We start from the raw sequence: 23,992 nt of genomic DNA, 5'->3' as shown, positions 1-23,992 counted from the left end.
GAGGGGTCTGACCTCACTTTTTACAGTGTAAATACAAGGTTCCTCAGAATAACAGCACAGCCTCCCTTTCAAAGAATTTTAAACACCAGTGGCTGACCACGCTACATTTACTTTGTTTTAAAATGAGCCATCTTACAGAAGAGGGAAGTCAAGGGGAGAGGCAAAGGTGTTGACAGTGGTGCACTGTAAGCTGCAACGACCTATGCTACTGCTACCCAAGGAGAAAACCCTGCTCTAACTTTTCCCATTTACTTCTTTTTTTGAGGTTCCATTCAGAACTCATTCCTTGGTCATTATCAAACAAGGAGGGACTTGGGAAGAGGATATGCTATTGGAAGAAGTAGACACCGGGGTGGGTGGTCCTGAAGCTAGGGGAGCAAATGTGTGTTTGTAAGAGAGAAATGGGCTGACAAATCATCTATAACTTCTGCTCTGTCTGGACTCATCAGGGTTTTATTGTCAATGTCTCTGTCCCCGAGGAACACCAGGTTTGTGGTAAGGCTTAAAGCTGTGTGGGGACATGGGTTCTCATGGCTGAAGAGCACCCACGGAAGTAATGGCAAAATTATGTTAACTGAAGATATGATGGTGGTACAGCGAAAATCGGGAATCTTTTCCGAGGCAGAGGGTTTACTTTGGAGGTATCTTGCGTCTGCTGTCGGATGAAGTGCTCAAGAGGAGGTTTCACCAGAGGGATGTGTGGAGGAGGGCTCTGCCCACACCCAGCTGTCTGCTGTGAAGAGCTGGCTTGCGCTTCATGAGGCTACATTCTTCTACCTTGTTTCCTGTGTTTCAGAGTGTCTGTCCAAATCTCTGTGCTTAAGAACTACTACAGGTAGTTTTAGAAGGATATGTTTGAGTGTAAGACAAATCATTGTTTCACTGCAGGAAGTATTGGATAAAATTCTGTGGTTGTCCTGTACAAAAGATCAGACTTGATTTCCATAAAGTCTAGCTGCTGCTTGACTATCTTGGGAGCATTTGCGGAGGTCAGATAGAATACTCAAAATGTGGTTAATGAGCAAACTCAGCATAGAAACAGTCACAGAGACTCCTGTTTGTGGATTTTATTTTCATCACTTTTGTAGGATGTAAAAAAAATACAAACTCCAACCCCAAAAACAAACAAAAAAACCCAATCATAGGATGGTAACAGGTTGGGAAATTATTAATTTGGCCTTGATTATTCAGCTTATAGTGCAGTTGGCATAGAATATGCTAAAATGTTATAGAAGCTTCACTGAATAATTGATTCAGTATACCACATGATGTTTTCTTGAAAATATCTAGAAGGCAATAGAAGAGCTAGTGTTAAATTACATATCAAGAAACATCATACCTGCATAGTCAAGCACTTGAAAGTTAGGAAACATCAGATTCATGATGCTGGTGCAGTATTGGTACTGCTTTCTATTGTATCTCATCTCCAGGCACTGCATGAGGTAATGCTCTGGTGGAAAAAATAGAATGCGGTCATATGATCAAAGACAGTGATGTTGTTTGTGGACAAATAAGGTCTGACCCTGCTTCATTTTGTGCAACTCAGGAGTTTCGTAACTGCTGTGCTGCTGTTGGATAATGCTCTTGCATGGCTTTTTTCTATGTAATTTGGATGCACTTCCTATTTATGTTGGTGGGTTAAGCACTGAAACTTCTGCACTACAATACTGTGACCTTTATGATTTATGAGAATTCCTGGACTGTCTGAAGAAAAGTCCATTGACAGTTATTGAAGATAAAAAAGGAGGATGTAAACTTGTCTTAGTCTGTAACTGGCAGATTAATTGAAGTGAACAAGGCAGTACCAGGGCAAAGATCATTCTGGTTTTGTCCTTTTTTTTCTGAGCATCCCCTGTTGTCCATTGTGGGTTTTTTCCTGGAGGCACTGCAGTACTGAAGCAGTGCATGGAGGGCCTGGAAAAGTCTTGGGGAAAATGCCTGGCTCTAGAGTGTTCGGTTGAGAGTTACTATGATCCTGAGTAATGGGTCAAAGAGTGTAGACACGCTGCCCAGCTTGCTCTTATCTTTTCCATTCATATTTAGAGATTCACCTTACTCAAGGGGAAGGGAATTGCTAAATATGTGGCTATGTTCATGGGCCAGAGATTTATCCCCAACTGCATGACAGCAGATGTTATAGGGCTTGTTAGATTTTAATGCTGACCTGGGAACTGGAATCTCATAGCCACTAAACAGCACAGGAGGGGACAAATCCAGCTTTCTTTTATCATGTCTTGTTATCTGTCAGTGGAGGATTGTGTCCAGGATGAAACTACATCTGGAGGAATCTTTAATCTCTGGTGTCCATGGAGTGACCCAAATAAAGTCAGTTTTGCTGGTTGTTTTTTCAACAAGGGGTTGCACAGAAACAGTCTACATTGCTGTTGTAAGGATGTAAGCTTTTTGGCCTAAAACATTTCCTTCTGATTTGTTCTTGAAGACAATCCAGTGTGATTTCCTTCTATAGCTGCAGCATCATTTGATAGAAGTGGTTAAAAGGAACATTTTCTCAAAATATAATAAAATGTAATTGCTTTCCCATGGTTCAAATCCTGAGAGTAAATATAAACCATCCCAGCACTTTCAGCACCATTGTTGAGCTGGATTGAGCTATACAAGTGACCAGGCTCAACAGGATGGTAAAAGCCAGGCCCTTAAAAGTGCTCTGGTCATCACTTATTAAAGCTTTTGGAGGCTCTGTGGGTTGAGTACTCCCAGAAGCAGGCAGCAGGGGAAGAACTTTGACTCAGGAAAACTGTACTGTGAAATGTGTTTTATATCACCATTGAAAGTGCCCTCAAACACCTGGTCAGGCTAGCAGGACTGAAGGGGATCGTAGTGGGAGACAAATGGACATATCTTAAATGGGTTGCATGTCTGAGAGTATTATCTGCAGGAGGTGTTCATATGCTTCTGGGAGCAACGTCCTTTAATAGACACTGCTGATGTCAAGTGCTATAACATTGCAGAATCATGCTTTTCATCTAGGTTAATATAGTGTGCTCTTCCCTATACTGTCTGAGCCCTTCCAGACAGAAATACAAGACTGTTTTTGGAGAAGGTTTCATTATGCCTAATGGCAAACAGTTGAGCAGTATGCTGCAAAGTACGTATGGGTTGAGTTTTTCTTCTCCTTTAACAGGTCGGATAGTCTTGAAATACCTCCACAGCTGACAGCCATGCAACATTTTATGAGTTTTCTTGCCCAATAAATGCAGGCAGATGTTGTAGGATTTGGAACCTTACAAGGCACTGGAGTATAGCTGCTGGGAGGTAATTTTGATGAGTGCTTAACCTCTCACTAAAAAAGTAGCAGCTTGGAGAAGGCAATATTTACTGCAGGAAACATTAGCTTGTCAAAGAGCTAAAGCACTGCAAAGAACCTTTCTGAATGACCATGGAAGTCTTCAACCAGATGTTCTTCATAGCATAGAGTAATGCACACTCTGCTGGGAGTTAGACTAAGGCCGTTCCTTGCATCACTCTCAGTCAACATTGTTTCCTGTAGGAAAACAGCTTGCTGATGTAAGAATACACAAGCCATTATATACAAGCTTGTAAAATATCATGCAATTCAGCTGAACCCTTTAGGCATTTATTTTAGTAATGCTAAGTGATCAAATAATCCTTTGAGAGAACTCTCCCTGGAACCAGTATGTGATTTGTCTACAAGTTAGAGGAAACGCTTGGATCTAAGGTTTGTTGTTCTATTTCAAGTATATTCACAAGTGCCTACGGAAGCCACCCTCCGAACACCCTCATCTCAATCCAGTGTTGCATCTTTTGAGTGTTCATGGACTCACAATTGCTGCTGGCTACTCAGACAGCTGTGATAAATGCCCTGCTGTTCACCTGTGTTGAAGCTGGCTATCTCCTTCTCTGATTGTTGATTATTTCTTTGAATACTGGAAGTGCAAGCCATCTTTTCTTCTAAATATAGCAGCTTATTCTCTTTTGAGGAGTACAGGAGGCTTGGAGAACACCTTCGTGATGTCAGGGCCCCACTGACCTATGAAATGCAAGAACACAAACCTGATTTTCAAAGCTTGCTGTGGTATTGATCTGAGCTATACCACAGGCCCATTCTGTCTCTGTAATCACAACTCCCTAAGACACCAATATTCCTATGCCGTACTGTGTATTCATAAGCTGAAAGAAAGCTTTTTTTAACAATGCCAGAGCTTAGTTCCAAAGATACTGAAAATAACCATGAATATTCCCTTCTTTCCTTTACTTGCTCTTACCTGGAGGGGAAGAAATGCAGCCTGTTATTGCAGTGACTAAAAGGCAGAAAGGAGAAGCTGGCATGAAAGTTTTTGCAGGACCACAGTCCAGATCACACACCATTAAAACTATCATTGACCATGGCATAGATTTTAAAATACTTGAATTAAAAAGAGAATGAGGGGAAAATAGCAAATTAAATCCAGCTGTATGACAACAGGGATATACCATCAATCAGCTCACAAAGAGTTTCTCTATATATGTTGCTCTTGGACACTCATATAGAGAAGGGCCACATCTACTTATCAAGCAAAAGTCGTGACACTGAATATGTACAACATATGCACGCCTTTTATGCGGTGTCTTTTCATGCAAGTGTGTTTGTGATAATACATACTTTACAGGAACGTTTACGGTACCATACATCAGAAGAGCTATTCCACTCTAGAGTCCAGATTGTTTTATTACCAGCTAAATGTTCTTTAAGCTACCTGTGAATGAGGGCATTGTGACATTTAGCAACTGGTTTGATTGAACACAGATGTGAACCATATTCCATATGGAGAAGATCCAAAGGGAGAGATCCTAGGCTTGTTTCTGATTTGCAAGTAGGAGTTTGAATGCAATTACTTGACATTGAGCTACCAAGATAGATGGAAACAAATGGCTTGCTCGCACATCTACAGTATTGCAAACGTAAAGTCAGCTGCAGTTTGAGATAGTGCACTGTCTTCAGAAGTCAGGGAAAAAAGCCAATATATGCGAAAGCAAAAGTCCTATAGAAATGGGCAGTATCCACTCAGAAATGGGAGGGGGCCAGGCTTTCCTTTACAGTGCTTACCAAGAGGCTTCTTAGGCATGCCCCATGCCAGGTAAGCACCACTTTTCAATGTCATTCCAGTTCAGCCATGCCAGTATGCTTGATAATTTTCCAGCATTTCTTGAGTGTAAAATTTACTGATGCAAAACTGAAATTGCACGTGGCAGAATTAATTTTATTATGTAAATGTTTATTTCTTATCAACAACTTAGGAAAGAAAAGCAAACATTTGGGGCCAGTTCTGATATGTGTTCTGAACTGATGAATTCTATGAGGCTGCTCACAGAAACTGTAACTAGCAGGCGTCATTCTTTGCTCATGAAGAGAGAGGGTTTATCCTTCTCTTCATTGCCTGTGGTGCTTGTTTGTTTTTCTTTCATTTGAACTGATTGTGCATCATTGAAAACGTGGTCTCTCCAGTCTAGCCTGTAAAGTGAAACAGGGACTGGGCTATAGCTGTCCCTATGAGACAGCTCTAGTCCCTGAGACAAAGGTTGATGTTGAAATGAAATATTTCTGAACCTGAATCTTCAAGGACTTTCTTTTCCATGCAGGTAATTGATTTTTTTTTTCTCACAGCTTTTCATGCACGTTCAGCTGGGAAGAAATTCCAAGTTTTTACTAGCTTTGGTTGTTTGATTGTCTCAAGGACTCTCAAGTGTCCTTATCTGTAATTGTTCTGCTGTAACAATACCGAGCTGCCAAGAGATACTGAACTTAGCAGCTTTCAAGGTATACCTTGGGGGGAGTTGCATTCTCCGAATTCAGTGCTGTAGGGGCAGAAAAAGGGAGTTGTGTTTGATCTCAATTTAGACGAACTATGCTCAAATGATACTCCTGCTTTGTAATGATACAACGACGGGGGCCAGAATAAGTGAAAAACCTGAGTTGCCGAAATCTGCTCCCAGGCCTGTTGAGCTTCAGGCTGTAGGAAATACCAGTCTTAAGCACTTCCACAAGTATTTAAATATGCAGGTAAAATGTCAGGAAGTTTAGTTTCTGTCTCTGCACCACAGTCCTTCCTTTTGAAAATCCCCTGGGCAGAGGGAGCCAGACTGCAGCAGTCTGTAGGGACAGCTGACCTTGGACCTGGGGTAGCTCAGCTAAAATGGCAAAAATATATTCTACAAAACCACAGTGTAAAATCCACCACATAAGGTCTAGTCACAGTGTACTGTGGGAGGCTATGGAGCACGAGTCATTCCCTGCATTTCTACCCTCTTCTCCCTGCTCACATACCTGCCCTGTGTGTGCATGGACACACTTGCTTTGTACAGCTGGTGCAAAGTTCAGAGTAAGTTCCTTCCAATTGTGCGGATCTTTCCTTCTTTTTATAATTCTTTCATACTGTTTGGAAACCAGGAAGCTATGGTATCATGTGCAGGTAGCACAGCAATAAACATGTTCTCATCACAATTTACACATAAAGCGTGAGTCCCTTGAGGTAACTCATCCCCCTCTTGACAGCTTTAATAAAGGATGATGGATTGTTTCTAAATGACAGTTTAGGAAGATCAAAAATTCCCCCCTGTATTGTTTTGAGCTCTGGTGTACAAGAGCTGTTTTGTGTTCTGTGAAAGTTGTTTTTGCCTGTAAGCGCTGGGGCTCTATTACTCCCCTTCACAGTGGTGAGAAATGCTTAGTTACCACAGGAATATATTCATCCTGCTGCATACTCGTGACTTTTTGAAAAACTGCAGAAAAGCAAAGCCTAGTGTGAGCAGGAGGTGGGGAAAATGCCAATAGCTGAATGCGTTGCTACCTTTGGGATGCTTCTCTGGGCGGTCTCCCCATATGGGTCGTGGGGAGGAGGAGGGATTGGATACTGCTCCACCCAGAGTTGCCTCCAAGGGGTGAATGCCAGGAGGAGGCATCACCTGAACCCACCTGCACTGGCTTAGCTCCTCAGCCCGCATATGCAGGGGTCTTGGGCAGACACAGGCCTCTAGGTGCCTGGCAGTCACCTGCACCCTCTTTTCCCCCTCTCTCCCCTTTTCTTTTTAAAGACTACATGTGGCAGCAAATTAGTTCTGGAGGGCAGAGTCCCCCCTCTTGTTTCTTTTTGGCTTGAGATTTATATCTCAGTGCGTGTGCTTTGTAGCTGCACTTGGCAGAGTGGAGTTTGTTCAGCTGTCCATTCCGTAGTTAATCTGGCGTCTTAAAATAAAAACAAGCAAGTGGATCTTTGGAGAAAGGTTGCCACATGAAGATGTGCAGAGAGTCATATGGTTAAAACAGCACTGCTCAAAGTCATTCACATGGTAAGAAACCAGGTAAGAAAAAAAAAAGGCTGAGTGCCAAGTAGGCTTGGTCTGATGGTACATCAAGGTGACAAAATGAAGCCCAGACAAGAGCTCACTGTGGCCATGCGGCACCAAAATCATACCTCTTTTACTGTGGAAATAGTGGATCTGAGTGCTCTTTGGAGCATGTCACCTTCCATTGGGATGGAATATGGCATAGTCCAGCTTTTGCCTCCTGTACATGAACAGCCAGCCCTTGGAGCAAGCACTGTTGCAAAACACTGGAAGAAGATTTTTAGTACAGATTCTCATCAAACCATACAAACTCAAGAGGAAGTTCTCCACTCACGTGAAATGCAAAATTTTGAAATAGAAAATGGCATAGACTGGAGTTTAATCAAGGCTAGAACTTGCCAGGGGTGCAAGATCCAGAGGATGGGAAGCTTGCAGGTCTCCTACCACTTCCCTGCTGGGAGGCAAAGGAGGACTGTTCCTGCAGATCTTTTCTGAACCTTCATCTCTCCACCCATGAAATTTTTGTGGTAATGCCTTCTCCAGCTAAGGAGGCCTGGCTGGACATCAGCTGCTTCGTTTGGGGCAGAGACATGTAAAACTCACCTGTCCATCCTTTCTCTTCCTAACATCCCAGGATGAAGCAATGTTTTTGCTCCCTGCTGTCCCAGAAATCTCAGCAATACTGTTCTTATGTTTTGGATATCAACACCAGGGAACAAATTTTCCCAGTCTTCTAAAAATTCCCAGGTACCTGGTCCATAAAGACACATTCCTGGACATACTTATGCAGGAGTTTTCCTACAGGATAAGATGATGAAAAATACTCTTCCATTATTTATTGTAAAAAAGAAGTAACTGAATTTTAAATTTGGGTTGAATCCTCATTTTCCAGCTTTGTTTCCCAGCTCCATAAATGTTTGTTTTAGTGAATGTAATAGTTGTCTTTGAATACTTTTCAGTAAGCAGACCTCAGAAGTAACCCAAAGTCCTTACAGCCTATATTTGTCAAGATTTGTGATACGCTTTTTTTCTAGTGAGATGGTACTTTACTTCCTGTTGGAAATTATTTTTGCTAAGATATCCTGTTATTTTGATGGCTGGTGTGTTTTATGACCGTGATATTCTTTCCCTTAGGCACAACAGGGATTTACCAGGGAGCCAATGGCCTGACAAATTCTGCAGGATTTGGTGCTGTGCATCAGGTATGGTTCAGCATTTATTATTGGCAACTTTGTCACTTATTTTAAACACTTGGAAGCTTGGTAGATCAGAGAGATTATTCTGCTCTTTACATGTATTTGAGGAAGGTACTGCCGTGTGTTTTGGTTAACACCATTCTGCTTTACTCCTGTGGCCTGTCTGTTTGATGGACTTCTAATTATCTTGATTAATTTTAAGATGTGTGTATCAATACACACACTTGCACAGAGCGCAGTCCTTGCAGGAGGAGGATGCCCCGGCAGCCTCTGCCGTGCTGCTGTAGCAGTGCCAAGAGTTTCATCATTCCTCTGCCATCTTACAACTTTCAGATGTTTTCCACCCTCTACAGAGAGCTCTGCTTCTAGGATCCCATCTGCTGTCTTGGCACTGTGTAATAAATATGAACAATTTGAAAGAGGCATTGGCAAGCCCTGATGGATATTGAGCCATCTGAGCTGTCTGTGCGCTTCCTTCTTTGAGAATACACCTGTCTGTGGGCTTCATGCTTCAGATACCTTGATAAATGTGTGTGTATAAATAAACAGCATGCATATATACACAAGACAGATGTTTTTCAGTAGCAAATGGTTCTTTTTGATTGGAGCAAACAAATGAGTACACTGTCCCAGAAAATGTGTTTTGGTTGGCCGATAATTTCAATTCCTTATTTGTAAGGTGAATGTTTATTTATATTTTTAATGACAACAGGGGGCAATTTCTTTATTACTTCAGTTTTGGCTAAAAACATCAGCATTTGCTGGTAGAAGTGCATTCGATTGAAGTATGGAGGTTACACAAAAAGAGAAAAAATAATTGGGCTGTTTTCATTATTTTGTGATATTCTTTAAGAGAAAACAATGAAATTCTCTCGTTTCTTTTTCAATTTAATTGTTATTATGACAACTTGAGTCTTTGCTCTTGAGAGCTCCCTGGTGACTGAAAGTTAATGAAATAGCTGTGTCACAGACAAAGATGTAAGCTGTTAAGGAGGAAAGTGCTTTTAGTCTTTCTAAAGACTATTTATTATTTAATTTTTTAATACCAGAGACTAATTAGTATTTCTGAGGGAATAAAAACCTTTTGCTGGAAGACAATCCCCGGAGCACGAATACAGTTCTCTGTCTGAAAAAGCAAATAGGTGGACAAGAACAGGAGTTGCAATTAAAATGAAAAGAAGCAAATTAAACGTTTCATGTTTTAATTGTCCAGAGAGAAGTTTTATAATCTATTGCACTGTCCTGCTTCTCACAAAAAAAAGACCATATGAAGATAATGGTATGAAATTTGTTTGGGAGCCTTAAAATCAAGACAAATGGTTTTGTGATACCTCAGGTCCCCACGGTCACTTGCACCTCATATTTTTAGTTCATTTTTCTGTAGGTGGGGAAGATCACTCAGGCATTTAGTTATTGCTGAGATAGTTGGGACAATCTCAACTGTGAACATTTCTGCAAAACAATTGTTGCTTCTTTTTTTTCTTCATTTTTGTAACCTATTCTAACAGTTGATCAGAAAATGTTGCTGATCATAGGAGAACACAGTCTGTTTGGCTCCTTCCCTCACCCAGTTATCCATTCTGTTCTTCTGATTTCTGAAGTTTTGTTGTTTACAGAGACTATGTGTTCCATCACGGCCCTTATCAAAAAGCTGCCCTACTTCACTCCTGTGTAAAATTGTTGAACTCTGTAATATGAAATGTGTCAGTGCTGATAACTAAAATCCTATAGAAAAAGCAGAATTCACCTGATTTCAAACCTCTTCTTGATTAGTTGATCCTAATAAAATAGGAGTATATTTGGGAAAAGCAGAAATGTAATTTTGTAAGTGAATGAAACATGGTTCTTCAGTGAAATATTTGTGAGCCATGAGTTGCTTTATGTGCAGATAACGCTGCCTTTGTGGTGCCTTACTCATTTATAAGATAAAACCAGATACACATAAGTTAGATGTTTCTTTTTTCCTCAAAGGAATATTCATCATATCCAAGCTTTCCTCAAAGCCAGTACACACAGTATTACAGCTCTTCCTACAACTCTCCATACGTGTCTGCAAACAGCATCAGCCCCTCAGCCATCCCAACCTCCACTTACTCTCTGCAGGAGTCTTCTCACAATATCACCAGTCAGAGCACAGAATCCCTGTCTGGTAGGTGCATCTCTTCTGTTTTCAGTTTGGCAGTCTCAGCCACCTGTAGACATAAACATTAAAACCTTGTTGTTGGAATTTTTTAAAATACATACATTTACATGGATAAATCAGATTACCTAGCACTTAACTGTTCTGCTTTCACAGTGCAACACGGGTTTTTGGAAAGAGATTAGAACGTCCAAGCTCTGTAAAACCATCCTGTGTTTTTTCATGAGTATGTGAGGTTTGATCTCTAAAGGTAGTACAGAAAGATAAAACAATTACATACAAACCCCAGATCAGTACTGAGGACTAATGTGGGTAACAGTGGGTTCAAAACAGCCAGCCCCGCTCTGAAAAAGCCCCAGAGTTTCCTGACTCTCTGATGACTTTTTAGCCCACATCTCTGTCAAGGTTTATATTCACCTCTTGCAACAACATGTAATGTATGTGTTCATAAAGAAGTACATCAAGAGAAAGTCCCTCTTTAAAAAGTCAACACAAACTGTTTGTCTAAGTTGAAAGTTTAAGATGAATTCCATGCAAAAAGTCTTCAAAATTTGTGGCTTCTGAGGGCTTAATTTTTAAAGTCTCAAAGCTTAAATGGTTTATGGAATTACTGACGGATTATGATCCTCCAATGTACTGTTCAAGTACAATCTTCAGATATCACTTCCCTAATAAAGTTTTCATTGGCATGCAATAACATTTATATAAAACACCACATAATTTGTGGATGATCACAGTATACGCCCATTGTAGGTCTGCTGACTTGTGAAACAAATCTGAACATCTGTGGTTGCTCTAAAAGAAAAATAAACTAATATTGGTTTTTAAAAAGAAGCGATCACAGATTGCTCTAAAAGCAGTTGGAGGATTTTCTGTTCCTTAGATCTTATCTCAGCCTTTTTGAGAAAGGGTGATTTCAAAAAGGCTTGTTAGGCACAATCCAAGCTTCTCTGAAGAAGAATATGGTTATTCTAGGAAGCTGGAGAGGCCACAACTTAGCAAGGTGAAAAGAAAAATATGTTTGAAAAGGATTTGTAATGTAAGGTAAGTGAAATCTGGACAGGTTTATGAAACTCAAGCCAATCAAAACAGATACTTTATACAGGGAAGTTCACCTTTGACTGTCTCTTCTCAGTTGTGTTCTAAAATACCATCCTCTGTGAAATAGAATATGGCTAAACAGGCTAGCTCTGTGTTTTTGAATAGAAGTTGATGTTGAAAGTATATTTTTAATCATGAGCATTCATAAAAATTTAAAAAAAAATGTTCAGAGATTGAGTTGGTCTTCATTTCCTTTTGCATTGCCTTTCTAATTTCTCTCTTGAAAAGCAGGGGGGGAGTAAAATTCAAAAAGCTTTTTTTTTTCAATGAAAAATGTGATAAGGTTTTTGAAGTGACATGTCCATTTTAAAATGTTATATATAGTGTCTTGGTGGTGTTTGAAATTGTTTTAACAAATCTTATGAGTTAAAAGTTATTTCTCTAACAATGTCAGCTGTTGACGTGAAAAGAGTAAGACCTTCTGATGGTGTTTTCACAATGTTTCTGGTGCTCTCCACTAAAAGGTTTCATGCTTTAATTATAATGATAGAGTGCAAAATTTAAGCTTACAATGGAATTTCTTTTTTCATATTAGGGGAATATTCAACAACACCAGCAAAAGATATAGAAACAGACAGACATCACAGAGGGTCAGATGGCAAGGTACGAGCCCGGTCAAAAAGAAGCAATGATCCTTCCCCTACTGCTGACAGTGAGATTGAGGTAATAACTTCAATTTATATTCCTTTACTAAATCCAGCAAAGATAAACAGTTACATCTATTAGCAAATCCCACCGTCAGATTAGTGAGTTGTAAGAGCCAGAATAAAAGGAGTAATATAACTGGAACCTACAGGCGTGGGCATCTCAAACTATTCTTCATATGTACATCTTTTTCCTTTGGGCTTTTTATGTCTCCTGTTTTGTTCCCCTGACTTGACCTGCAACAGAGGATTTCTGTGGTTGTTAGGAGAGCAGACTCTCAGGATGACCAGCACACACGTAGTTCCAGAATTCCTGATGTTTCATTTTTCCTGCTTTACAAAGCATCTACAGTCAGTGCTCCAAATGGGTTTGAGATCTTAAAAAGCTCTAGTCCAACAGGACATATTTCCTGACCGAACAAATTCTTGCAATTGCTTAATATGTAACTGTATTTCTTTTTTCCACCCCGTCTGTCATCACAGCGTGTGTTTGTGTGGGATTTGGATGAGACGATAATTATTTTTCACTCCTTACTCACGGGAACCTTTGCATCCAGATATGGGAAGGTAAAATTTAATTTTTTTAGCATTACTGCTTGTCCAGCCAAATTGCATCGGGAACTGTGGGGGCAGCTAATGAGATGTCTTTTCAAACAGATGCTGCCTATTTTATTCAGACACATTTGTATAAATATGTCCTGTGGCATTTCCTTCTAACATGTGAAAATTCGATTTACCTCCCTTTCATGTTGCAAGTAGCCACTTGTTTTTCAAAAGCTTGTATTGTTCAGCTGCTGCTAGATAGGACATTGGGATGTTATTCAACGTCTGTCTCCTGCAAAAGAGAGCCTATCAAGCAGCAAGACAGCATTAACTCTACCCTGAATGAGGTAACACGTTTTTTGTTAGAAAGGTGTTTTCTTAGGAACCTCAGACAACTTTTTAAGAGAGATCTTTTGTTGGTCAGTCTAGGTTGCCATGAAGAATACTGACTCTTCTTTCCAAATGGCTGCTGAAGGTCACATTTTTAAGGGGTTTTAGGAACCATATCTTTAGCTATCCATACTTTAGATACCCCCTTTGAAATGCAGGCAGTTCCATTTTCTAGGTAACTCTCTCTGTGGCTCAACAGACTGAACTTGGCTGCTAAGGAGAAAACGCTGCCTCTTGGTTTTAGTGCCATGTACTTCAATTTCTTCCTAAGGCAGCTTTTTATGATAAACACTTAAGTCACTTTGAATTACAGAATGTCAAACACTTTTAAATGGGTAGGAAAAAAGACAATATCATTGCCTAATTAAAGGTGGATGACCTAGTTGGCAGCTGTTTCCACACATGGCTTTGAACAGTCAGCTTCATCAGGAGACTGGAAAATAACCCTGCTTCTCTGTAGAAAGCAGAAATATGATTTGACATCATTTCATGGCCTTACCAGCTGTACTTGTTTTACGATGGTTATAACAAGCTGAATGTGTAATTAGTAAGATAGATTTATTGTTTGCTGTTAGATGTGCACAGTTGTAAGGGATATAAAATGGTGTTTGTGGTGTGGAAGTCTACTGCAGCACTTGGAATGCTGCTAACACTTCTAACAGCACCCTCTGAAAACCAAGCACGTGTTTCCAAGCAGGGATTTATTCAGACCCATGTTGTACAAGGTAATTGAAGCGGTTACTTTTCCCAGGGAATGTGAGGTATACATGTGTAAGCTCAAACCTACTGCCTGCAAAAAATAGAATTAGGCAGGATCAGGAAACATAAACTTACGGTGTGTAGATCTGCTATGTGGTCATGCTTAGCAATGGGTAGGGGCTGCAGTATGCTATGGAGAATTCCCTTAATGGGCTGATTTTGTTGTAGTGTAAAACCTTTGATGCCTTCATCTGCTGCCTCCTGCACAAGTTTAGAGGGTGTGGGGTTGGGATCTGCTGCACGGGGGCAGATGGTGATGGACCAAGGGCTGTGATGGACCCATGGAGGTGAGAAGCACTGCCACTGCAGTACCTGCAAGCTCTTGTTGATGGGCTGCCATAAAGGCAAAACCTGTCATTTCTAGAGCAGCTCATGTGGGGATGAAGTGGGATCAGGGGGTGGAGCCAGAAATGGTTTATCAAAAGCACTTATCAGTGGCCGAGTTGTTCCTGTCGGCTGTGAGAAGGCCTTTAAAGTTACAAAATGACAAACTTCTGTTGCCCGTTTCCTTTATGCAAATGTAAAGAATGATACAAACAGGAATGGTTTTTTTGAATGAATGAATCACCTTTGCTATTAAGTTATAATGGTCTCCTTGAGAAACTTCTCTAGAAGGTTTTTCTTGTAGTTCTTCATTTGTTTCATCAGTATTAAATTCCTCAGGGCTTTCCTATAAGGGAAATGATTGTGTTATAAAAGTATTATAGGCTAATGGCTTGATCCAAAGACAACTGGAGGCTTTGGTGGGCTTTGGAGCAGACCTTAAACCAAGATGGGAATAGAGCAGACTCAGACAGGCTGTCCTGGGAACTTTTAACAGTAACACAATTCAAAAATGTTTAAGTGAGCTGAACTATCAAGTAAAAGTGAAGCAGTGAGCCAGAGGTTAAGAGAGTTTCAGAATCTTTTACTTGAATAGGAAGTGTTAATCTCAAAGTAAATTAAGTATTAAGGCCTAAAATTCTTATTTTTGTCCATAATTGATCATAAAAGATTCATGTGCCTGTAATTTGGCATGCATGTGCTTTGAATTAAATCTCATTCATGGTGGTCTTGGTGCTGTATGTCTTCCTCCAGGAAAAAGTGTCAGTTTATATGTTCTTCACCATTCCCCTGACCAACATTAATGTCTCAGTATCACCCTGTCTGTTGCACTGGTAAAGCTGCTGCGCAGCCTCTCAAAGAATTGATCAAGCTGAAGAATAACACCTCTTTCTGGGGTGATTTTTCTGGGAAGAGGGGAGGAGGAACATGAACCATAGCTTCAGAGATTTGGATCTAAACTCCTGTGTCCTTTAGCTACAAAATCTCAAATGGTTCTGCGTGTTGTTCCTTCCTTGATGATTGCAGCAATAGGGAACTCCAAAAAAATCTGATTTTCCAGGAAAAAAGAAAAAAAGAGGGGGAAGAATTCACAAAAAGGACTATTAATTGTAGTTGTATTATTAATCATTAATGCTTCAGTGTATGTTTTCTTACCTGATTCCATGTGAAAATTCTCTTTGTTTGGTTTCTGAGGGGAACCTCTATGGTCCTTTTGATAGAGATGGGCTCCTCAAAGCACAGACAGTTCACCTCAGGTGTTTAGAAATTAATTTGCTGATGGCGTTAATAGAAGTTAAAACACAAATCTTACTTAAGCTTGAAGGTGAATGAATAGCCCAGACTAGGTTGCCCCTTTTTTATCCCTTCTGCCCAAACTCTTTGCTCCATTCTATGTATTACAGAGTCATCAGACATTTGGTCTTAATGTCTTTCCCATACGGTCACTGCAGTATAACCTTTATAGTGGCAGTCAGTGGCCTGCAAATTCACATCTCCTTTTGCTTTCTTGCCTGTGGTTGAATGGACGCGTACCTGCACAAACATGTGGAGTCACGGTCTAAGTGATCGGGGCAGCAAAGCTGTCAAACCCAAGGAAATCTCTCCACTCTTTCATTTCTCAGCAGGAGGCCCTCTGACAAAGAAAAGGAAAAAAAAAGCAGCAAGTTCCATAGCCAGTTAACCCTGCATATTATGTTCAGGAGGTTTTAGAAACCTGTTCTACAGGCTTCTGATCACTGCATGGGTGCAGAATATTTACTATGCGCCTAGAGACCACAACAGATGTAGACGATCATTATAGCTTAATGTACTGTCCACCCAGCCCTTTTAATCCCTTCAGGCATGTATAACAGAGCTCCCATTCAACAGGAAGATGGCTGCAGTCTTTACTATGTCTGCAAAGATCTGCCTGCCAAAACACTGACTAAACAGAATAGGAAAAATGGGTCAAAATCTGTAACAGTGCTGCTGGAGTTTCACATCAGTTAGGTAAAAGTCAAGGGGCTTTGGCCATTTGTTTGAAGCAGCTAGGTGCAATACAGAAAGACTCTTTTGGTGGTATTAATTCAGACACAATAAAAAAAGAGATTACAAGCACTCCCATGCCAAAAAAAAGTCATGAGTCTGTTCCCCTTTCCCTGACTGAGATATTTGCAAGCTTATTCCATAATGTGTATTGTCAAAGCATTAAAAAAAAATAAAATTGGAGATTCATTCTCGTGCTTTTCAAAGGACTAGTATCAAGAAGAAAGGGGGCACTGGGTGCATTGTTTTCCCTAGCTGTGGGGTATGTGTGAAACTAATACCTTAGTATTTCGTATTGTTCCCAGAATGTGTATTCTTGTTCTGTGTTGGTACACTCCTTGGGATTTTAATGTCAAAATTAATTTTGAGTAAAGTAAAATCTGGAGTTAAAATTCATCTTTACGTGCAAGTTACTTTGAAATCCTGGAACCAAATGGAAAGGATTTTATTTTAGCACTTACTTAAAGAACTGAATACATAGGACAGTCTAAATTCTTGAATTGTGTTGGATTTTTATCAGTACTTTGACAAGGTCTGCTGATACCTGGGAGTTAGGATCTATAAAATTCCCTGTAAGATGCATAGCAATTTCTGAGGTTGTTCAGCATCTAGAATTGGCTCGAATTAAGAAAAGCATACTGCAAAAAATAATAGAGCACATTATGTCACAGTTGTAAATCAGTGTTGTGGAAAGTCATGTTCTACATTTTAGTTCACCTTAACTGAAAGGTGTTTAGATTGCCTGTATTACGCTGTGTCCCCATGAGCCTGGACTATGTGGTGGCTTTGCCTTGAGTGGCCACTCTTGCTGCTTTCAGTGGGGACTTACAGTTTGCCTCGTAGTTGCTTGATTGATATAGAGGCTGTTTTTCAATGATAGACATATTTTTTTGTTGCTTTTGCATTTCAGAATGGCAACATGAGCTTTATCCAAGTTGTAAGCAGACAGGTATCAGTGAGGTAGAGACAGGGCATGTGCTCAAGTTTCCAGCCTGTGTGAACATGGGCTTTGCCTCTCTGATGAGGGACTTGCAGTGGCGCAGGTACGTGAAGGACTAGGAGAGTGTCGTCCAACGATAGCGGGGCTTCAAGACCTTTTGGACAGAGTAGCTAAAGTTGCTGCTTGGCCCAGTTGAGGACAGGACATAAACATTTCAAGCAAATGTCATAGCTGTTGTATGTTGGCTGGCTGTGAACTGGACTGTCTTGTTCTCACCAGAAATGATGTTGTCGATCTAAGAAACCTTATTTCTCAAAAGTTTCACTGGCAGTTAGATGTTATTACAAAAAGTTTTTCTTTAAGTGAATTATAATTTCCAATTAAAAAAAAAGAAGTCATTGAAAAGTTCCTGCTTGGCTCTACTCGAGATCCTTGTAAAACCCTAGGGCTGATTGAATGCTTCAAGTAGCTTGTGCTTTTCCCTGCTTTGTTCTCTCACAGGACCCTAAAGCCAGGACCTGATTGAAACACCATAGGGATTTAATCAAATCTGATGGTGATTCATGCTTCTAATGGCCGAATCTGTCCTTTACTACTTTACAAACTGAGAAGGAATAAAACCCCATTTTATTGCTCGGCTGTTAAAAACTATTTGTAGAAGTTGCTAAGGTTCAAATCAAAAGCGCCCTCCCTTGAGAACTATTAGTTAATTCTAAGTGCCATGGCGTCGCTTTTTTTCTTCTTCTCTCACTTGAGATGTGGCCTTATATCACTACTGCTGTTCAAACATCTGAGAGTTTTCCGTTCCTTTGACAAACATGAGCCAAAGTGCTTAAGGACATCTGTTTATTTTATTTCTTTAATGAGAAAACCTTCCAATTTCTTACTGGCTCAGCTGTGTTTATTTACATTTTGTTAGTCATATGTGTGGGGCACCTTGGGACGTTAAAAACCTGCAGAGGCCTATGCTGAGGGCTGCTAGCAGGCATCCTGGTTAGAAAGGCAGAATAAGCCTTTCCTAAGGAAAACACAGTCCTTGGAACTTCATAAAATAGATTTTCAAAACAAATAGAGCCTAATTCACTCAGTAGATCATGGATTAAGTCAAGATGAATACAATTTGGAAAGGATTTTCTGAGGAAGTTGGAGATTTTTTTACCCACTGGAGGCTAAACCTTGTATTTAATGCCTTTTTAAGTTAAATTAAAAAAGCATTCAATCACTGCAGGTAATAAAAAAGTCTGTTACTTTAGACATGCTGCTATATCAATTATTAGTTCATTATTGGAGAGAAGGGAGTAAATAATTCCAGCCGTTTGATTATTTCAAATGTGTATTTCGGGAGCAAACATCTGTGTTTATCATCTGTACTGGCTGATGCGAAGCAGCGGCAGAAACAGCAAAACCAGATCCACAACAGCTTAGATGGTGGGCATTGGGAGATGCTTGGAGCTCGTGTGGATGTAACCTCTTGTACTAGAGCTTAGGTGAGCAGAGGGTTTTCTAAGAAAAGTGCACATGTGGCATTTGGAAGTATTAAGGGATTATTTTTGACATAAATTGTATATCAGAAACAATGCTGGATTGTCAAACAAGCATGAGTAAAGGGAACCTGCTTTCCAGTATCACTGAGTCATGACTTGATTTTAGGGGGAATATAGTCTAAAAAAACTACTGGGAGAAAAGTTGTGTTAGGAAGTTGCAGGTGCAAAATATGCAGTTGTGCTGAGGATTACGTGCCGTGATGTGTTTCCACCAGGCTTTCCAGGAGATTTGTATTTTTCACAGAGCTATCAAGGGCTTACACATAGAAATACAGTGATTTTCCTATGAGGAGGGGAAGGGAATGAAGACGCATTTGGTTTAAATTCCACTCCTCTTTTGACGTTTATGCCCTCTGTAATAAAAAGAAATTATTTGTAGATTTTGGTCATGAACTTTTTGTATTACTAAATAAAAATAATTTCTATTTGTTCTCAAGGATCACGGTCCAGATTTTAACCTGTATTTAAGTACGATATTCCCACAGGACTGGAATCCATTTCAGAACTCATGGGTTCAGACACTGGATAAATTAATGTAGTCATTACTGCTTGTCCCTAAGCATAGTTCATTTAGAGAGGGAGGAGAACCTTTTCAACTTCCACGTGCTCTTGAATGTGAGGATTTAGTGACTGGCATGCCCATTTGCTTATTGGAATAATTTCCAAAGTGTAGTCCCCAAACATTTCTGAACAGATACATGCCAGTAAAAAGAGAGTCCTTCAGTAAATCATAAGCAATACTTTGGTAGTACCTTTCAAGTCTCAGTAAGGGTGAATATGAAAAGGTGCCTGAAGAAAAGGGATTAAATTATATTTGCTTCCATCTAGCATGGACTTTTCACAAGGTCAAACTGTAATGACTTTATTCATTATTCATTTAAAATAAGTAGACTGTCTAATAAACCTGGATATATTGATGGTTAGGTAAAACAGTATATCTTCGTTTGGGGGGAAAAAATGTTGAGAGCCTGAAAAGCTGAGTGATTCTATTTGAAAAAGTGCAATCCTTTTTAAAAACGTCTGAAGTGTAGTCACTTCAATAAGTCACTTCTGAAAATGGGTTTCAGCTCCTGAGCTACTTCGGTTACTTAAAACAACTTTTCTCTCAAATACCCACTCTCTGAAAAGCTAAGCTACTTACGTGTAGCAAAAGAGCTAAATGTGTTCTTTTCCTCAAAAAGATGTGGACCTACTTGAACTAGAACTGATCCACGTGGTTAATTTGCTATTATTATGGGAAAGCCTTGTTCATGTCTCAATTTCTGATCAAGGTATAAAATGTTACAACCAAAGAATGATTATTCCCACAGATTCTTTTTGTTCAAACATGTGGCCCAGGCATTTTTATCTTTGCTTTTTTAATTATTATTATTATTTTTATACTACAACCAAGCTGGTCCATTTTCCAGGAGTTTCCAAGTAATTAAACCCAATTAAAACTATTAAATTCTTTCTTTTGGTGACAACTTCATTATTAACAGCTAACCACAAGGAGGAGATTTAACTTAGAAAGCCCTTGATTGTATACTAATCCGTCTCTCACCTCTGGCTGACACCTGTGGCAGATAAACCCTATAGAATAGGAGTCTGATGAATACTCTTAATTAATACTTTCTTCCTTGTAGAAAAGTAATTATTTGCTCACGGCATAAACAGGTATTTGGCAGGGATTTAAAGAGACTGATTAGTTTTAAATACTAGGGGTTTATTTTGTTTATTTTAAAGCTGAGGGGGGAGGTCTGAATTCAAGATCCACGCTCAGAATGACTTTATCCTAACATTTTGAATGTCGGGTTAATTGGCACATTGCTGAATAGAAGCAGAGTCAGACAACGAGCTGATTTGTTATCCAGCTCAAAGGAGCCAGCTTTGCCCCTTTGCTAATGGCCTGCAAGTCTGAACAGGGTACCTGTAAGGCAGAAGCTTGGAATGGGGTTTGGAGCCAGGATCGAAGGCGAGAGTGACTTGCACTTGAGAGATTGCCAGAGATAAGTCTGCTTTTCTCTTCCTTTCAAAATGACAGTGTACAAGACGGGAGAGCTGGCTGTGGACATCCAGCCAACTGGATTAGTAGTAGCTGCAGGTGTTAACAAATACATGTCTTTTTAATGCATACTCTAGGGCAAGTATAAGCAGTTTATGCAAAATCAATCTCGGTGTTTCAGGAGAGCAGTGGTAACAAGGTTTTAATACAGTGCCATTTGGGAGGATGCTGACGGTGCAGTTTGAAGTGTGGCTGCAATGCACACGGGCTTTTGTGTAGGTAATACCAGTGCCTTCTGTAGTGAAGGTAGGGCAATGCAGGCTTCTGTGTAGGTTAGGTCCTGAAAAAGCGTCTAGGGACCTACACAGCGCATGCTGCAACATACTTGCAGCGACTTGTACCCACATTATGTGGCTTAAAGCTAATTTGAGTATGCCTACACATTCTACGTTCCCTTTGCTTTGCTAAAGTACAGATTAGTCGGCGTTTCACATGGGAGTAAGCAGACCTAACTTCCTACCTTGTTCTTTACTCACCTCCAGTTTTTGTGGAAATCATCTTTAAGCAAAGACAGACTGAAGGCTGTTCAACAAGCTCCTTTTAGCCATCTTCTGTCATCCTGTTACTCAAAATGATGGGACAAAATGAAAACAGAAATTAATTTTAGGCAAGGTGTTACTAGCTTGGAGGACATAATTGAATTCAAATTGTAATTTTAAAATGCAGTTCACTTTAAATGTACAGAACTAGTTCAAGGGTTATGATCAGTGCATACAACCAGCCAATATAAAAGCAACATTCAGAGAAATTGTGTCAGTTCGTGGCATTGGAATATGAAAGAAAACATTCCCCTTGGTGAATGGACACTTTCATCTTCCTCTGCAACATGTTCCACAGTCTTCTGTTGTCCATGTTTTTCTCTAGTAGGACTATCTGCTGAACAGGCAGCAAAATTACCCCAGAACAAGCAGATATGGAGCTGGGAGTTGGCAGTGCCTCATTTACAGTGGAAATTGTCTTGCTCACATGGTGTGGCCATTGTCAGCAGTAGACAATAGCCCATCAGTCCGTAGCTGAAAGTCACAGCTGTGACAGAAACAGCAGAGAGACATGTCCTAGGATGTTCTTTAGGGCAAACATTTTTCATCCAAAATCTTAAAAAGGGGCTTATCTTACTCTTTGAATATTTGGATCGTTTATTGTTTATGAAGGAGTAGTAGGGGAGTGGGGGCATTTTACCTCTCAGTTCTCTGAAGGTGTGCACTGAGCAGAAATGGGCAGCTGTGAAACTACTACTCCTGTTTCTTAAAAGTGGGAGTGAAGGGTGTATTGAGGAGGGAGAATATCAAGCTCTTTGAGAACTAATACTTCAAAATGACCAGTGCTCCCTTGGTGCTTATTCCCCCCAGCCGATGGGAAGAGGCCTGTTAAAGCTGTGTGTTGGAGAGTCAGGAGTGCCTTGACTCTCAGGTCCAAGCACCAGGGGAAGCACCAAAAGTAATTTGTGGGGCTGTTTAATTTCGATCCTGAAGGAAGCTTCAACAGTGGTGCGTGGCAGAGGTGAGGCATATAGGGATACACTGTGGCGCTGAAGGTTTTATTTACAAAAGGAGTTTATTGCCTGTTTTCTATCCCTGCCTCTCATTGTCCTTGTTTGTGAAAGCATGACTCGTAGATTAGCAGAGGGGTAGGACCTTGCTCTTCTAAAGTTACTAAACAAGCACTCAGGGTTGAGTTTTTAGATTAATCTGTTTTCACGGTAAAAAGCGGTTCCTGGAGGAGATTTGATTTCAGTCACTCTGTGGTCTGTTCTTCCTTGGGCTTCATGTGCATCAGAAAACATTGGCTAGATCTGTTACCCAGGAAGCTCGTTCCCAGGGCTCCAGGATTCACTTTCGCTACAGAAGGACATGTTAGCAGGGATCATCGGTGTGAATGCAGCAACTTTACACTGCTCTGCTACGCTCACAGTACTTTAACATAGGCATTAGCAGTCCACCAGGGCATCCCCTACAGCATAGAGATACCCTTCAGTGGTATGGGATTTCTATGCTTAGGAAGAGCTCTCCATCAAAATCTTAAGATAAATTTCATAATTCTCTTTCAGATTATTTACATACTGTATAGAGAATTCGGACAACATGTTGATATCTCATTTGGTGCTTTCCTGTCAGTCTGATTCTCATATTTTTTCATACTTGAATTAAAAGCTGTAGAGACTGTGTCTTTCCTCTGTGTGGATACAACCTCCAGCACAGTGGGGTTCCAGTCTGGGACTAATGCTTCTAGATGCTACAGTAACGCAAATAAATAACTGCCAGTGGAACCCTGGCCTAGTGCCTCTAGACACCTATATCATACTGGGAGTGCTGATTTGCCTTTTAACTTTATCAGCCTCTTTAAGACTTGGAAGCATGCCTTGCTATAAAGGAAATGTCCGTACTGTGAAAGCAGTGATGCCAAATCATTTCCCCAAATGACTTCCCCTCTGGGTGGTAAAGTGCATTTTTCTGTTTTATTTTCATTCCATCATATTCTCTATCTCAAGAGAAAGATTTTTTTTTTTCCTCTCATCTACAGTTTAATTTCCATATTGTTTAGTTTAAGAGAAGGTAACTTCATACACTGTGGAAATGTTTCCTATTCCCCATTAGTGATTAATACCAATAAAGCTAAAGACAAAACTTAAAGGATAAATGACAGGCACCAACCAATGAGATTTCCTGAAAGAGTTTTAAAGGCTAATGATCCTTGAAATGTATTAAAATAAATTGCTTCATTAAAAACTATTTTACAAAATAATTTCTTCCTAGCAGCATATTTTCTTCAAAACAGTTCCCCCGTGTAACTACACCTGGGTAGTAAAATTTGATTCAGTGCTGTTTGCATGGGGCCACAGTCAGATGCCCTGATTACCCCTGTGTCCCTGTGCCTCGTCAGGGGAGCAGGTTTGAGGCTTAAAAATTAGAGACATGTTCAAGGCAAGTCTGTTGAAGTTTAATTTTTGCCCAGAGGAGAAAGTGCCCTTCTTTCTGGGACAGCACCAAGCATGTTTAAACATGAGTGACAGAGCTTTTCTTTAGATTGGGCACAATGCTTG

General features: G+C 40.2%; 1 protein-coding gene across 10 annotated transcripts in view; it reads left to right on the top strand.

Annotated features, from left to right (window-relative positions):
• EYA2 (EYA transcriptional coactivator and phosphatase 2) overlaps positions 1-23,992 on the top strand; it is a 98,173-nt gene that overhangs the window by 55,895 nt on the left and 18,286 nt on the right. For 9 of the 10 annotated variants that reach the window (XM_063350204.1, XM_063350206.1, XM_063350201.1 and 6 more), the window contains 4 exons: positions 8,437-8,504; positions 10,470-10,647; positions 12,275-12,402; positions 12,867-12,950. In XM_063350204.1, coding sequence (XP_063206274.1) covers positions 8,437-8,504; positions 10,470-10,647; positions 12,275-12,402; positions 12,867-12,950 — 458 coding nt within the window. The remainder of the gene's footprint in view (positions 1-8,436; positions 8,505-10,469; positions 10,648-12,274; positions 12,403-12,866; positions 12,951-23,992) is intronic. The other variant, XM_063350205.1, reaches the window with a different exon arrangement.

The sequence above is a fragment of the Chroicocephalus ridibundus genome, chromosome 12 (assembly GCF_963924245.1).
Source record: "Chroicocephalus ridibundus chromosome 12, bChrRid1.1, whole genome shotgun sequence".
Taxonomy (NCBI): domain Eukaryota; kingdom Metazoa; phylum Chordata; class Aves; order Charadriiformes; family Laridae; genus Chroicocephalus; species Chroicocephalus ridibundus.
This window is presented reverse-complemented; position numbering and strand designations above follow the sequence as displayed.